At 29.4% G+C, this 15,411-nt stretch overlaps 2 protein-coding genes across 2 annotated transcripts in view; one reads left to right on the top strand and one right to left on the bottom strand.

Annotated features, from left to right (window-relative positions):
• Positions 1 to 1,367, top strand: part of LOC106689984 (transcription intermediary factor 1-beta) — a 35,512-nt gene extending 34,145 nt beyond the window's left edge. Inside the window, exon 16 of the mRNA XM_014435216.3 lies at positions 32 to 1,367. Coding sequence (XP_014290702.1) covers positions 32 to 115 — 84 coding nt within the window. The 3' untranslated portion in view covers positions 116 to 1,367. The remainder of the gene's footprint in view (positions 1 to 31) is intronic.
• A 5,803-nt stretch (positions 1,368 to 7,170) lies between these two features.
• Positions 7,171 to 15,411, bottom strand: part of Dgkepsilon (diacylglycerol kinase epsilon) — a gene marked incomplete in the record, with an annotated part of 18,836 nt that continues 10,595 nt past the window's right edge. Inside the window, 3 exon segments of the mRNA XM_067050479.1 lie at positions 7,171 to 8,935; positions 11,296 to 11,435; positions 13,917 to 14,072. Of these exon segments, the coding sequence (XP_066906580.1) occupies positions 8,774 to 8,935; positions 11,296 to 11,435; positions 13,917 to 14,072 (458 nt within the window).

The raw sequence follows: 15,411 nt of genomic DNA, 5'->3' as shown, positions 1-15,411 counted from the left end.
TTATATAAATTATTTTGTTTTTTATTTTTAGGATTATATGAAGATAGCTCACTCACGTTCCTTAGAAGAAATGTTTAATAGACTTCTTGCACAATTTGTTCCTTGTAATAAATAAAGGTTGTTACCTTAATTAATAATACATAATGTAAATATACTGTTTCATAAATGATTGTTGTTCAATGCACAACATTATTTTTATCCAAATATTTTTGGGAAATAACATTAATTATTTACTTAAAACATTTATATTTTGTTAAAAGATTATAAGTATTGATGATGTCATATTTTTTAAAGAAATGGTTGTATAGGATAGTTTTTTTCTATATTTTTTAGCCATGTAGTAAACATTTTTACATGCTATTTTTTTATGATTATAAATTTTAAAAATTACTATATTTATATCTATGATTTCTGAGAATCATTTCATTTGTTTTTTGGGAACTGAGTAATTTTATTTTTTGCTGTAACATAATTGAAATAAATGATAACTGATGATAATTAGATGAAATAATAATAAATGATCTAACTAACAAAGTAAAACATAATAAATTGAAGATTGATACTATTTTGTATTATTTTTCTGGTTTAAATAGAAATTTATGTCTTCAATGGACAAGGGAAAGGTTCCTTTAAATATCTGAGTATTAATGTAAACAAAAAATATCAACATGTTAACATTTAGACATATTCAAAGGACAGATATTCACCTCTGAAAGATACCAGTTATCAAATCATAAAATTATTTTCTTTATGAATGACTCTAAGCTGGTGTGTATTACACCTTGTAATAAGCATTTGTGTGTTTTTAGCTATTTTAATGTATTCCTTATTTTTATGTATCATGACCAAGAACATCCTTACTGGATCTAATTGTAAGTAATTGTAATTTATTTTGAGCACAAAATTGTATATTAAACCGAGTCATTAAATTAGATTAAGTGATTGAAAAACTGTGAATTATGTCAATTTATTTGATTTCATGTATTCCAGTCACATGTGAAAAGACTGTTAGATTAATTCCTAAGTTTATTTTGTATTTTATTTCCAATTAGATAGTTTAAAAAGTTTTCATTTATGTTTTTTTAATTATGTATTTATGCATGCTTACCATTTATACTGATATAGATTTGTTTAATTGATTTTTAAAATTTTATTATTTTTGTTATACATGTTATGTAGATGTGTTGTTTTTAAATGGTTAGTTATTCTTTGTTGATTTATTTTTAAATATTTTCATTTTTTTTCTTCTTCTTTGTTGCTGGACATACTCCTGTTCACTAAAAAATAGTATTTCATTTTCATTATTTTGGGGAAAAAAACTACTTTATTCTTACAAAGCCAATAAAAGAATTTTTCTTTTACACATATTTAAAAATAATTTATTATTTTAATTTGAAAATACCTATTCATCATACTGATTCCTAATTCCTCATTTTACTATTTTATTACTCAAGTTATCTGTACTTCAAAGTACAGTTCATACAAAAGTATGAATTATTTGAGGGCAGAAACTCAATTTATAAATGAGAGAAGTATTAGGGAATAATTAGTCAATGGCTTAATTCCATATATACCTAATACATACTAAAACACTGGAAATAATCTCATTATACTCAAGATGTAACTGCAGCTTAATATGTAACGTACTTTTTACTTGTGATCTTTAAGAATAAGCCAATTACAAGTTTTGTTTCCATTTATTTGTATGATGTATTTGTTTACTTCAATACTTAGATATGTATCACAAAAAACAAATCATCATACATTTTATTATCAATAAAAGAATAATGGTCTGGGTGAGGTTAAGAAACAACTCAAATAGCAAAAAAAAACTATTTAATAAGAGCAACGTTTCACCCCACTTTGCAGGGCTTCTTCAGGGCTAAAAACAAGATACAAAAACTGAAAATATTGTAAACAGAGATTAAGATAGCATAAAACATAAAGTAAACTAAGGTAGATGTAAACATTTTTATACAAATAGAGTAAATAATAAGTATGTGGTCTGAAATCGACAATGAACTTTCCTTTTTCCTAATTTAAAAGATCCTATACATTGTCTATTTCGATGCAATGTAGTTTACCAGATTCCCTGTTCTACCCTTAGTTGTAATTCATCCTAACTCGCAAAACCAAAAACAAACTTCCCATTTCTATTTCCCAACACAAACTTCCATTAAGTCCCGTAACCTGCCTACCTCCAAACTTTCTGAGCACACTTAGTTCCTTGTGTCTTTTTTCGTATCCTTTTATCAATTTCTGAGTACAACATTTTAGAAGTAAAATTACTTATTTATTATATCAGCTAGGACCAAGTCCCTTTGATTTGGTTTTGTTTGAAATAATCAACCATTTCACATTTTTATTAGTAATGAAAAACTGATAAGCCTGAACTATGAAAGGATTTGACAATTAACCTAAGGGAATATGAGGGAGAATATTTTTTGCAGGTTGAAAACACATTTACAGAAATAAGAGTAGTAATATAGACGTATTATATCACTGCCTTCATACTTTTGCAAAAGTAAACAATTTTCAATGTAATGTTATTAATTATGAAGATGGACTGGGGTATGGTCAAAAGGAAATAGCAAAAACAGTTAACTACTATTTTTTGTGTCCTTTTTACAGCACCCCTGACCATCTTCATAATTTTGGTAAAATATTGTTCTGAAAACTGGTTAAATTGGAGTTTGTCAATCTGTCAACTCAAAGAATCGTTTAGATAATTAATATAGGAAAGTATTGCCACAATGAATAATATAAAAATCTGTTCTGAAATAAGAGAAGATTATTTTCAACTCAAGGTAGGGTGCTAAGTGAAAGTTGTGTGATTCATGCACTTTCTACTACACCAGATTTTCTTACAAATGTAACAGTAATTTTATATTGTAACTTTAATGGTCACCACTTAGATGGGTACAGTGGCTACCAATGGGTGAATACTCTCTGGTATGGTGGCAGTCCTCTGGATGCATGGGCCCCGGAGCAGGACTTCTCATTCCTAGTGTAGGGTTCATGACTACTTGGGATGGTTTCAACCTGAATTTACCATTTAACAACTTGAGCTGGTAATGGCTTGGGAAGCTGTAAAAAAATATGATAGTAATAATAATTACTCCTATTCATTCATAAAGATAGTAAGTGTTATGGGAATATTAAAATTTTATCTAGACTTGAGAAGTGAGCAAATATGCTAGCAAAGAGGAGAGAAATTAATTATGTTTTTGAACAACAAAATAAAAATAATATGTACTTAAATTTCAGCAATTAGATCACAATTAAAAAAAAAATTTTAATTTAAAATAATAAAAAGCTAAGTACGAAAAATGAATAATTTTAACATTAAATCAGTGCACAAAGTCTCTTGGCCATTGCCTCAATGGTCTGGACAGATCGTACGACACTGGCATTATATATTAGCTTTAGTTTGAATCAGTCAATTGGAATTTTGAGTCAATCTCGTAGAAATTATTGAAATGATATTTGGCAGTTGCTTTGATGAAATGAATGTCAAGGTCAGCGAGTAATGTGTCAATAAGAATATAAAAAGGGTGTCGCAATTTTTTTTAAGTATTGCGAATTGGAGTTGGATTTTTTTGACATTTAACTTTTTTGTTGTTTCTCATGACCTGGATTTTTATGTAGCATATGCGATAAAAAGTAACACATACAGTTAATAAACACATAAAATATGCAGCAAAAAACTCCAAATATTTAATATGCTAATAATGTTATGTTTACACCCAAAGAAAAAAATATAAATACAAATATGAAGAAAAAGATCCACTTGGTCCTATACTAGATCAAATTGATACTGATAGTGAAGAAAGCCATTGACATTGTAGTGACTAAGAGGATTAAATAGAGATAAACAATAAACGAGGGATTATCTATGATCTATTTTAGTTATATCTATAATCTGATTGTTATATCCTTCCAACCCATTTTTATAAAACTATACTATAGTCTTATAAATTAAGTGTTGTGTTAACATTATCTAGTAGTATATATCTTACAATTATTTATACTCAGCCATCAATAAATATCAATATGACTAAACTAATAACTTCCATGTAATTTTTTTTTCTAGCATAAAAAAAAACATAAAATAAAATAAATTAATGTTTGGATACATACAAAGTAAATTATTCTTTGATGTTTTCTTATACTTTAATAATCACATATTATGTTTTAATATATCACAATTAACAATATTAAGAACAGAATAGAGGAAAGTTAAGAACATCAAACCACTGTTTAATATTTTCAAGAAAAAATCATCAAAATACTATTATCAACAATGAAAATCTCTGGTTTCATTTAACAGCTGGATTAGTCAGTGGTTTCATTCAGTTTTCTGTCTTTAATAAATAAATAAAAAAAAATAAATAATTAGATAATATGAAACTAGTTTTGTCATATAAATGAGAAGAAGATGGTAGGGGGTACAGTCAATGAAGAACACAAGTAAGTAAAAACTTATTTATTAAGAATAAAAAAAAAAAAAGAACTAACCATAATGAATTAAAGGTATTTCAAAACGATTAGAAAATAATGACAATAAAGATATATAAATAGAGTTGAAAGAAAATGTAGTCTTGGTTATATAAGAAGATAAAGGCTATACGAGAATAAGTAATATTAAAATTAAGAATGAGGTAAGAACAAGAAAATAATATAGACATCAAAACCTAGTAAGCACATATAAGTAAAAAATGAAAATTATTATACAAAAATAAAATTATGGAAAAAAATAAAGTTATGAAAAAAGTGGGAAAGAAAACACATATGTAAGTAAAATAGTAGAAATCAAAGATAAAATATATTATAAGCCAAAAGGAGTAAAGAAATATGAATATAAATGAGAAAACTTAATTTGTAAATAAATGTATTTAAAATTGAAGTTATGAAAAAAAAGTGAGTAAGAAAATATAAATAATTAATGAAATATAAAAATAAAATACTAGAATGAAAGAAATAAAATATTAAGTTCCCTACTCTTTTAATTACTCCTTTTTGCTAATATAACTTTTCTTTCATTAACAATTTTTTTTTCATAACTTTAATTTTACATTATTTTCTTTTTTTTGCATATATTTATTTATTCATTTTGAATTATATAACTTTGTATTTTATTTCTTTAATTCTGTCGTTTTACATACATATTTAATCATGTGTTTTCTTTCCCAATTTTTTCATAACTTTAATTCATTTTGTACATATATTTACTTACTAGATGTTCATATGTGCATTATTTTCTTGTTCTTTCTTCTTCCTTGATTTTAATATTATTTATTTTCATATAACTTTCATTTTCTTATAATAATACTATACTTAGACTGTACATTTTCTTTCAACACTATTTATGTATCGATATTGGCAGTTATTTTCTAATCGTTCTGTAATTTCTTTCATTCATTATGGTTGTTTTCTCTTTTTTTTTTTTTTTTTGTTCTAAGCACTGATGAAGGACTGGAAATCTAGTCAAAAGGTTGGCTCTAATAAATAAATGTTTACTTATTTGTATTCTTCACTGACCACACCCCAACCATCTTCTTTTCATTTATATCCACAGTCAACTATTGACTCATTATTTTTTTTATACTTTTTACAATTTAAATTAAATTTTTAAGGCAAATAGCTTCTTTTAATCATTAGTTAAATTTGCTAAATTGGTGTTTATTCATATTTTTGAGAATAACATTTTTCTTATTGTTTAAATATTAGGTCCTATATTAAAACATCATTGAGAGAACATGACAGTACAAAGCAGAATAATTTTACAGATAACACTGTTAATTAAGAGTTTCATCGAACTTCAAAAGTCTTTATAAGTGTAAATTTTATATTTTATAAATATAAAATAAAAAAGTTTTCCCATAAGCCTTAAATATGGAACAACAAATAGACTAGTGAATACAGAATTAATGTAATGCTTCTAAAAAATTCCAACATTTTGACACACAAAAAATCTAGTCGAAATTGAGAGACAAGGGCTATTTGGTCCAATCCAAGACGTAATTAGTTTATTCAGATATTAAATATCACTAGTAATAGCTATTATTAAAATTTAAAAATGTAAACAAAAAAATAGTATTTGTCATAGCTCAAGTTAATAAACAGATTTGACATTATGAAAAATGTAAATAATTCTTAAAACATAACATTTCAATAATAATACCCTAACTATAGCTAATAATAAGAAACCATACTAAAATTACTGGAAGATTATTGATTGACCGTGTGTATAGATGAATGGAATATGGTCCGGGTGCAGTAAAAAAAAAACTCAAATAGTAGAATTATACTATTTTATTAAATTTATATTAATATTATATTTTATTTATTAATTTTATTATTAAAATAGTATAATTCTACTATTTGAGTTTTTTTTTACCGCGCCCGGACCATATTCCATTCATACTAAAATTAGAACATAATTTTGGTAAAAAGACAAGAGATTTTGATTTCTGAGTTTCTTCATTTTTCTTAATTTTCTAAAGACATAAATCGTGATTTTAAGGAATTGCAAATGCAATATGGACTCTCACTCTATAAGTCAATATTAACCCTTCAGATGGAACATCTTATTTTTGTCTGTTATGAGGAATATCTGTCTCTCCCAGATATTTTTTCATTTATTTTTATTTTTCATATATCCTGTGCCATCACTTTTTCGTCTATGATCTAGTTTTATTACATACCAGTCTTTTATATATGCATTGTCATCATAATATTTGGCATACTTTCAAAATAAATAAGGCATAACTGTTTATAACAAGGCTAGTAATTTATAAAACTATTCATAGAAAAAAATATTTTTTTATGATGACAACGAAATTGAAAGAAAATAGTGAACTAATAAATCAAAACCAATATTGCAAAATTTCAAAATAAAAGTAATAATAATATTCGAGAAGAAGATGGTTGAGAGCATCCTCAGTGAAGAACACAAAACTTACATATTAGTTTCAACGTTACAGCCAGAATTTCAGGCCTTTATCAGGACGACAGGTGAAGGTCTGCCAAACTTGTGTGTTTTTAATGTAGTATGTACGTTCTAGGTGAATCTTTTGTCCTATATACTATACACAGTACTTAAAGCTGTGTTGTTGTCAATTGACTCAGGTGAATTTGAAGCTTTCTAAAGGAAAAAAATTGATGGGGCTTAATTAGATGGTATTTATTTTAATTGCCATTTCTGGAGTCACTTTCCAATTTATTGTAATGTCCAATTAATTAGAGCATAAATACAATGAAATAATGTTCATAATGTTTACAGTATGCTAGATAGATATCCAAAACATTTATTAGTATCAACATCAATCTAACATTTAAATAAAAATAGATACATTACTAGAGGAATTGAACAACTGCAGAAGAAAAAAAAGGGATAAGACTAATAGATTCCTATAAAAATCTAATGATCAATGCACAAACTATAGCCATCTGAGGACAGGCATTTCATTCAAAGGGTTAACAAGATGGCTATATTGAAATTATTTGGTAATACTTCAAAATTGAATTATCTAATTAAGTAGTTATCAATTTAAAAATAAATAAAAATATGTTCCACTAATGACATTAATTGCTAATAAACCCTTTTTAATTGCTCACTTTAGTAAGCATTTAGAAAATTATTTAAATATAGTTCAGTATACTTATGTAGAGAATTTTAAACACTGTATAAGAAATAGTAATTGTTTATCATTCTGTATTAATTCAATTAAATGATGACAGGATAATGCACCAAACATAACGAATCACATTATATTTGGTAATTAATAAATGTTGAAAATTTATAAAAATAGTCGATAATTTTTTTTACAGTATGATTTCACTACAACATGTCTACTACTTGGTTGCTTCAAATCTAATACTAAAATATTAAAGACTGGTCCACACACTCTAGAAACTCATCAAACTAAACTAACAGTACCATTAAAATTTTCATTAAGAATAAAGTCAACAAATCTTGGCTCAATTTTTTGCAACAGTTCCTTTAATTACCATATTGTGTTTGTTGTTTTATGTTGTGCATCATTAATTATCATTTTTAATTTATAATCTTAAACACTTTCTTGAGACTGGTTAATTTTTTTTTAAATAAATTTATAATCATGTTTTTTATACATTAAAATTTACCATGGAAGATTTATTACTGTTGTGTGTTTATATCCCATCATGTCTAGTTAGGATGTGAAAAAAGAAATCTGTTAAGCTTAATTTGAAAAGTCAGCAAACCTGATTGACTTCAAAATTAATGAGTACTTCTAAACATTCAATATGATATGGATGGTAACAATAAATCTGTTAATATAGAAAATAAGAAGAAAACTGAGCCAGTTATAATAATTATTAATAGTACAGTAATACCAGCTCATTACAAATGTTGAAAGAAAAGAAGCACAATGATACAGTTTACAACACAGTGCTTTGGTCTCCTTCAATTTTAAAATTTGTAAAATTTTTTATTTCACAACTAATGCGGACCAAATTTAATTTGCAACAATTAACTCATACAAGTAACTAACAGCGTGTGGGCCAGCCTGTACAACTAAATCATTTCATAATCACAAAATTCCTGCCTCTGATTCCAAACCATACCATTAAAGTACACTAACGTTGTCTTCTAATTATATTTTCTTTGAGATTTCTCTTATTAGCTACCAACATTGGATATTCTACATGAATTATTGTCAAGTTTAGGCATAAGCTTATTTACAGCACCTCTTGACATTTAATCACTTCTTAAGATCTACAGACATTTCTAAAACTCCTTGCTCATTGTTTCATCCCCAGCCTCCTCCTGGGTATCCTCTGGAGCTTTTAATACAGTGACCTGACCTCCAAATTTTACTTCTACCACACATGGAGATTGCATCCACGGTTCCCCATCCATTTGCATTGGTTCCCTTGTTTTTAGAATGATCTGCAGATAGAAAAAAGCAATTACCTGTATGCGGCTACACATTAAACTAAGGTGTTTAATTTAAATCATAAAAATACTGGTTTACCCCTGTGAGAACTCTCGCATTAGATATGTTCCCTTCTTCTCTTTAATTCATTCCAAATTTCAAGCAGTATAAAGCTCATTTGCATAAACAGTATAATATAATCAAGAAAGTCTATTCAACACACACAATTGGTAAAACTGCATACTTTATAATGACTATCTTTAAGTAACATCTTATGTAGTAAGTGCAATAAGTGAAAATATAATTTAGGTTTTACAGTCAAGATTCAGCTATATGTATACTTATATAACCTCTGAGACCTTATAGCTAGGCCGTAAGGTGAATGGATGTTTTAGGCAGAATACAAATTTTCGATAGAAACCAGCAGGTCTGAATAATTTGAGACAAAATTGGAAATCTGTTGAGCCATCTGCTCAAAAAAACTTCACATATTCAGAAACGGACAAATTGTCTTATCTTTAACTTAAGATATTGTTATATAAACACAGAAGGACAGTGTTAACAAACAACAAGATACAATAATCTTCAGGATCTCTAGCTCGACTCATTTCAAAACATTCATGTTATTCAGTTTAATAATTTGAGCCATCAAAAATAAAAATTGGCTGAGCTGTTCCCTCAATTGTCACATAAGTATCCCATAGCAACCATGGTACTCTAGAAACTAACCTTAGAATGAGATTTGACGTGTGCCTAATTCGTGTGCTATCTTAAAAACGGTACATTTTTGGGCTTAAAACCATAGGATTCAATCTATGTTCCGGAGAATGTATATATACGGTATTGATGTATGTATCCAAATCTTTTAAATCCAATTTTTACTATCTTGATTATAAAAGCAAGCCGACTTACCTCTTTTAAAGTTTTAAAGAAACCTCTCACTTTTTTTATAACTTTTATTAAATTTCCAGTAAGAATTTAAGAATCGAAATTTGAGAAAACATAATGAAAAAGATGTGAGGCAGAGAGGAGAAGAATTGAGGGTTCCAATTTGTGTGGCTTGGCCCTTAAATATACAAGCTGAACTTAGATTTTAAAGGATCCCATGGCAGCTAGGTGATTTGGTATTTCATTTCAGTTAACCCCCCTAGCCCAGTTAGCAGATTTCCTGGATAACTGCAATGCTAAGATGTTCTAACAAGAAGGACTAGGATAGGTAGGGCTAGGAATGCTTAATTAATACTTAATTTGCTGTCTTTGTTCGCGGACATCAGCGATGAGACATGAGATTCCCAAAACCCTAATGGTAAGGCTCATTACAGTCTGCTAGCTGAGTACATTGCACTATGTTAGAATAATTTGACTATGATAAGTAAAATATCCAACAAATATTCTAGATTTAATAGAGGTGTCTTCAATAGTAAAAATGGAGTAACACCCTGCTTCAGGTTTTAATAAGATTTTGGTGAAATTTCACTTAATAGTCTAGAAAGATAAGTTTACAATATATACATTCATAACAAGGAAAACTATTCGATTTAAAATTAAGATAAAAGCTCATAATCTCAAAGTAGTCCAATCAACTAGGGACCAGAAAAGGTTCTCAGTGGAAATTTTGGGAAAAGTTCTAAAAATTTGCTCACTTATGTTATTTGATGTGAGAATAATTTGATAATGAGTTTCAACTTTGTGAACACCAATTTTCTCTAGAAATATAAACAAAAAATTCTTATATTATTATTACTTTGTAATCTCAAAATTTTTCCATAAGTGTAAAAAAATAAATATTTGGTTCCTCTCTTTTGCTTATAACTGGAAAAATATGTCTTATTCCAATAAATTTTAAGATTCATAACACTAAATTAAATAACAATAAATTACCTACAATTTTGATTATGATGATGTTTTTGTTCAGCCACTTTGTTTTGAATTAAGTTTAAGTCAAAATAACGAAGTGCATTCAAGTCAAGTGAGGATCAAGGAGGGTTCTCAGTAGAAACTCTCAGAAAATCCTAAATATTGCTCATTTATGTTTTTAGGAGACCTGATTGTTCATAACCTTTGAAAATACGAATCCATTGAGAAATATACATTAAATTATAATTTATTGAGTATTGAAAAAAGAGGACGGCCAAGTTACAAGTGGAAGATTTTGGTGTAATAAACCAGTCTAGTTGTTAATGGAATGAGATGACAAGAATAGCACTGATTAGAGATTAATGCTGTTAAATTTTGATATCCCTTTGCTCCAAGTCTTCATTTAATTAATATTTTCTTAAATCTATTTCTGGCTATGACAGGTCCATATCAGCCTTCTTTGTATACCTTTCAAGGATTTTCAAGATTAAAAAGGTACTTATTATAAATTCCTTACCTTAACATTAGATGCTTGCCCTATCCTATAAGGGCTTGAAAGGCCAACTTGCATCTGAGCCATGTGGAATGAAGAATATATACCAATAACCTCTAATTTACCATCAGACATCGACTGCTCACTAATGTGCTCATCAGGTTCTAGAAGTTATTTAAAACAAAAAATGCTGCAAATTATTTCACAATGATTTATTATTTATTTTATCAGTAAATAATAAATTGGCAGGCCAAGTGGGATGAAAGCTCTCTGAGTAAATTAAAAGGAATCAAAAGAGTAGTAAAACCATGCTTGACATCCTACTCCAACAGCCACAGGGAGGAAGTTGCTCTAACCCGCTTGAGAATAGGTCATACTCTCCTCACGTACTCTCACCTGACCAGAAAACTGCCATCTCCAACAGGGCAATATTAACAGTCCATTGTCACTATTAAACTTATTTTTGAAGAATGTACTCACTATTTACCAACAATAAACAGAATAGGACTGACTCCAAATTTATCAGAAGCTCTCACAGGTGAGGAAGCTAAAGATGTGTGTGTGTATTTGTAACTTAATCATATCATATCATATGCGTTGATAACCAGAAGGTTTTACGCCTTTAAACAACAAAAAACAAACAAATAATAATTATCTGGTGAGTCCACAGGGTTTTCCTAGAGTTAAGTCCATTAAAACATTCTTTGCTGTAATTTGTTAACATTGGCCTGATTTTTTACTTTCTTACAGCTAACTGATAAAGAAAGTTGGCCGAGCATACTCCAGCAATTATGAAAGTATGAGGCCCCAACAGCTTGAACGATACGACCTCTTGAAGAGTTACCTTGAGGACAAGACAGTAAAACATATGAAGCAACTTCTATGAAATAGAAAATGCAATGGAAAGGGCAAACATTGATCTTAGATGAGTTTTTGGGGGTGTTTGAAGAGAAGAGGTTCCCTGCCACAACTTAAGTAGATGACCTGGCTAGAGTAGTGGCCTCGAACAGCAGAGCCAGATTACCAGATAAAGATGGTCGGTGAGCCAACCAGATAGGCGTATCAGGGGCGCATTTTGGGGCCTCAGATACCCAGCAACATGGAACATTTATCAAGAAGTGGTTGCGGGCATCTTGAGATATACATCCCCTACATAGAGTCATTATCTCTTACACAGGCAGAAAGGCATATTGGCGACAATTCCGAGGATGGCTCTGCTGCAAGTCATTTGAGCATATAGAACAGTGTCCCACGGGGCAGTATAGGTGTTAGCAGGGAATGCCAATTTATCTCCTCCTGGAGGAAGACTATTACCGACACACAGTGAAAAGAGAAGGTATGGCGGATCTACCTCTGTGGGAATATTGGTGAAGACCCATACAGATAGAAGAGGCTCCTCTGAGAGGAAACTTTGCAAGAGTGGAACTGGTGGTAGGAGAATAGCCCAAAAGGGGCTACCCAAAGGAAGTACTTTCCTAAAATCAGTTCACTCCTGGAATCAATATGAATCCTCCCGACTACTGGGTCTCACAATTCCTCACAGGGCATGGGGGTTTCCGAGGTAAGCTTGCTGCACATGGCATAAACCTAGATCCCCTATGCCCAAGTTGTTAGGTTCCGGAGACCGCCGAGCATGTCGTACTCGCCTGTATCGCATATGAGGTACTGAGAGCTAAGATGATGTGGGAGACAGGGGTTTGATGTTTTAACAAAGAGGAATCTCCCTCAGCTGATGTCCAAGGAGAACTACCCTTTGTGTACGGGTGGAAGGAAGCTGTTGGCTGCACTCAATTTTCCCAGGGTAGGAGACAAAAAGCTGCATCAGTGAGGCCGCCAGACAGGATGGAAGAGGAAAATTTATAGAAAAGCAAGCTGTGTGCACAGCTACAAAAAAAGATATGGTGAACTGTTTTTATTGTAGCCATGGGATGTAATCCACTGCTGCAAACACCCCTATTACCTAACAGGCAGGGTAGGGTGATCAATAAATAAATGGTAAGGAAAGTAATGTAATCAGGTTAAATACAAGACAAAATATATCAGTAAACAAAATAAGAAAGGAATTCTTATTCTAAATTAAAAATAAATAAAAGATGTACAATAAAGCAAATAAAAGAACATAAAATAATAAATTAATTAACATGTAACATCTGAGTATACATACACACATAATTACATACATACATATGATTGTGTGTGTATGTATATTGATGTTTACATTAAATACTAGTATTAATGTAATTTTCTGAAAAACCACTCATCTAAACGCCAAAAATGAACTGAATATAAAATGTAATAAAAATTCTTTTCTGTAATTTAGTACTTTATCAATGAAAATCCATTGAGAAGTTATTGAGAAAATCATCTAAAACCTAAGAACTGTGATGTGAACAGACAGAAGACAGCCAATGACTGGTCCCTTTCTGTTAGACCCTCAATGTCCATAATGCCTGTGTTTTTGGCTTCACATTTTCTGGCAGCTTAATCTCTCCATTATACTTCTTTCTTTTAGGAACTTATCCGCCACACAATAAAAAAAAATTAATTTTCAAGTTATTTTTATCAGTAATCATTGGTCCTGAAAGTCTATGTAAACTCATGACAAGAGTTTTTATTTTTTATTAATTTGATAATTAACAACATACCTTTTAATTCCCAAACATGACAGCCGGCACCCCAGGATGCTATATTTAGAATAACTACTGCTTCTAATTCAGGTAATTGAATTTTAAGTCCATCTAACTCAACTTCTATCTTCTTTTCCAAACCAATGCATACTCTATCAACAACTTGTTGAGTTCCTAAAATGGATAACACATACTGTAATAACACTGTAACTATTTCTAAATTCATCAATGAGACAATAAATTAGAACTCATTTTTATTTAAGATTAGAATATTATATGATACATGCCAGAGGAACATCATAAGTATATTAAATTTTAATGCAATTGTTATTAATTTAATGCTTTATTAGAATCTTATATATAAAAGATTCTATATAATGTAAGTTTTATATATATATATATATAACTTATGTGCACTTGAACTGAAAGGCTTGAAGAAAAAGGAAAAGAGGGAACAGAATTAAACTGCACGCTTGCTAGAAAGATACTACTTTATTATCTCTGTGATGCTCCTTAGACATAATTCAGGTTTATTTACATTTGGGAATTAGGATTAGAGTTGTATACAGGCCTTGTCCAACCATAACTTTATTTATATATATATCACCACAATGCGATACATGATGAAGGAGTTAAAGGGCAGGGTCATCAGTTCTACACTTAGTCTGTGAATTGCCTCCAGTAGGTTGATGAGCCTTATATACCTGGAGAGGGGGTAAAGTGTGGTCCTCTAGTATAAGTGATCACCCATCTTTGGCAGTTATCGATCCAAGTGCTGGCAACACTCAATGTTGCTTAACTTTTATTATCTAAAGCAAGCATCATAGCCTACATGGCCATTCTGTCCTCCCTCAATATATATTCAATATGCTTTATTTATTTATGTATTAATGACAAGAGGGGTAGGAACAGGAATAGAAAATTTAAGAACATGAATTATTGGTAGTTACTTTTCATAATTGAGAATATACATATTTAGATCCTAAAAATAAAATTTATCAACACAGCACGCACTTTAAGAGGTAAATCTCCAAGATTATATAAGCCTTTCAGTCAGAGTTGGACAAATATCATTCAAATGACGAAAGACGAATACTTTTTTATTCGTGAATTTTCTACTCGAATAATCAACTATTCGTACAAAAACATATAATTAACCATCCGAATACTTTTTCATTCCTCATTATTTTACACGAATAATCAATTATTTGTACAAAACATATGATTAATCATCCGATTACTTTTTTATTCGTTATTATTTTACACGAATAATCACAATAAAGAGTATGAAAATACTATTGATTTATTTTCATATTCTACATATCTCAAAACATAAAGGGACCCTAACATGTTGGAAATCAAGAAAGTTCAAATAAATCGATATGCGATTTTAAAATCAATATCTTTTTCATATTCTACATTCCTCAGAACGTATAAAGGGACCCTAACATGTTAGAATTCAAGAAAGTCAAAATAAATCGATACGGAATCTTAAAATCGATAGCATTTTCAT

The sequence above is a fragment of the Halyomorpha halys genome, unplaced genomic scaffold (genome assembly GCF_000696795.3).
Source record: "Halyomorpha halys isolate HHAL.00 unplaced genomic scaffold, Hhal_1.1 Scaffold1539.1, whole genome shotgun sequence".
Classification (NCBI taxonomy): Eukaryota; Metazoa; Arthropoda; class Insecta; order Hemiptera; family Pentatomidae; genus Halyomorpha; species Halyomorpha halys.
This window is presented reverse-complemented; position numbering and strand designations above follow the sequence as displayed.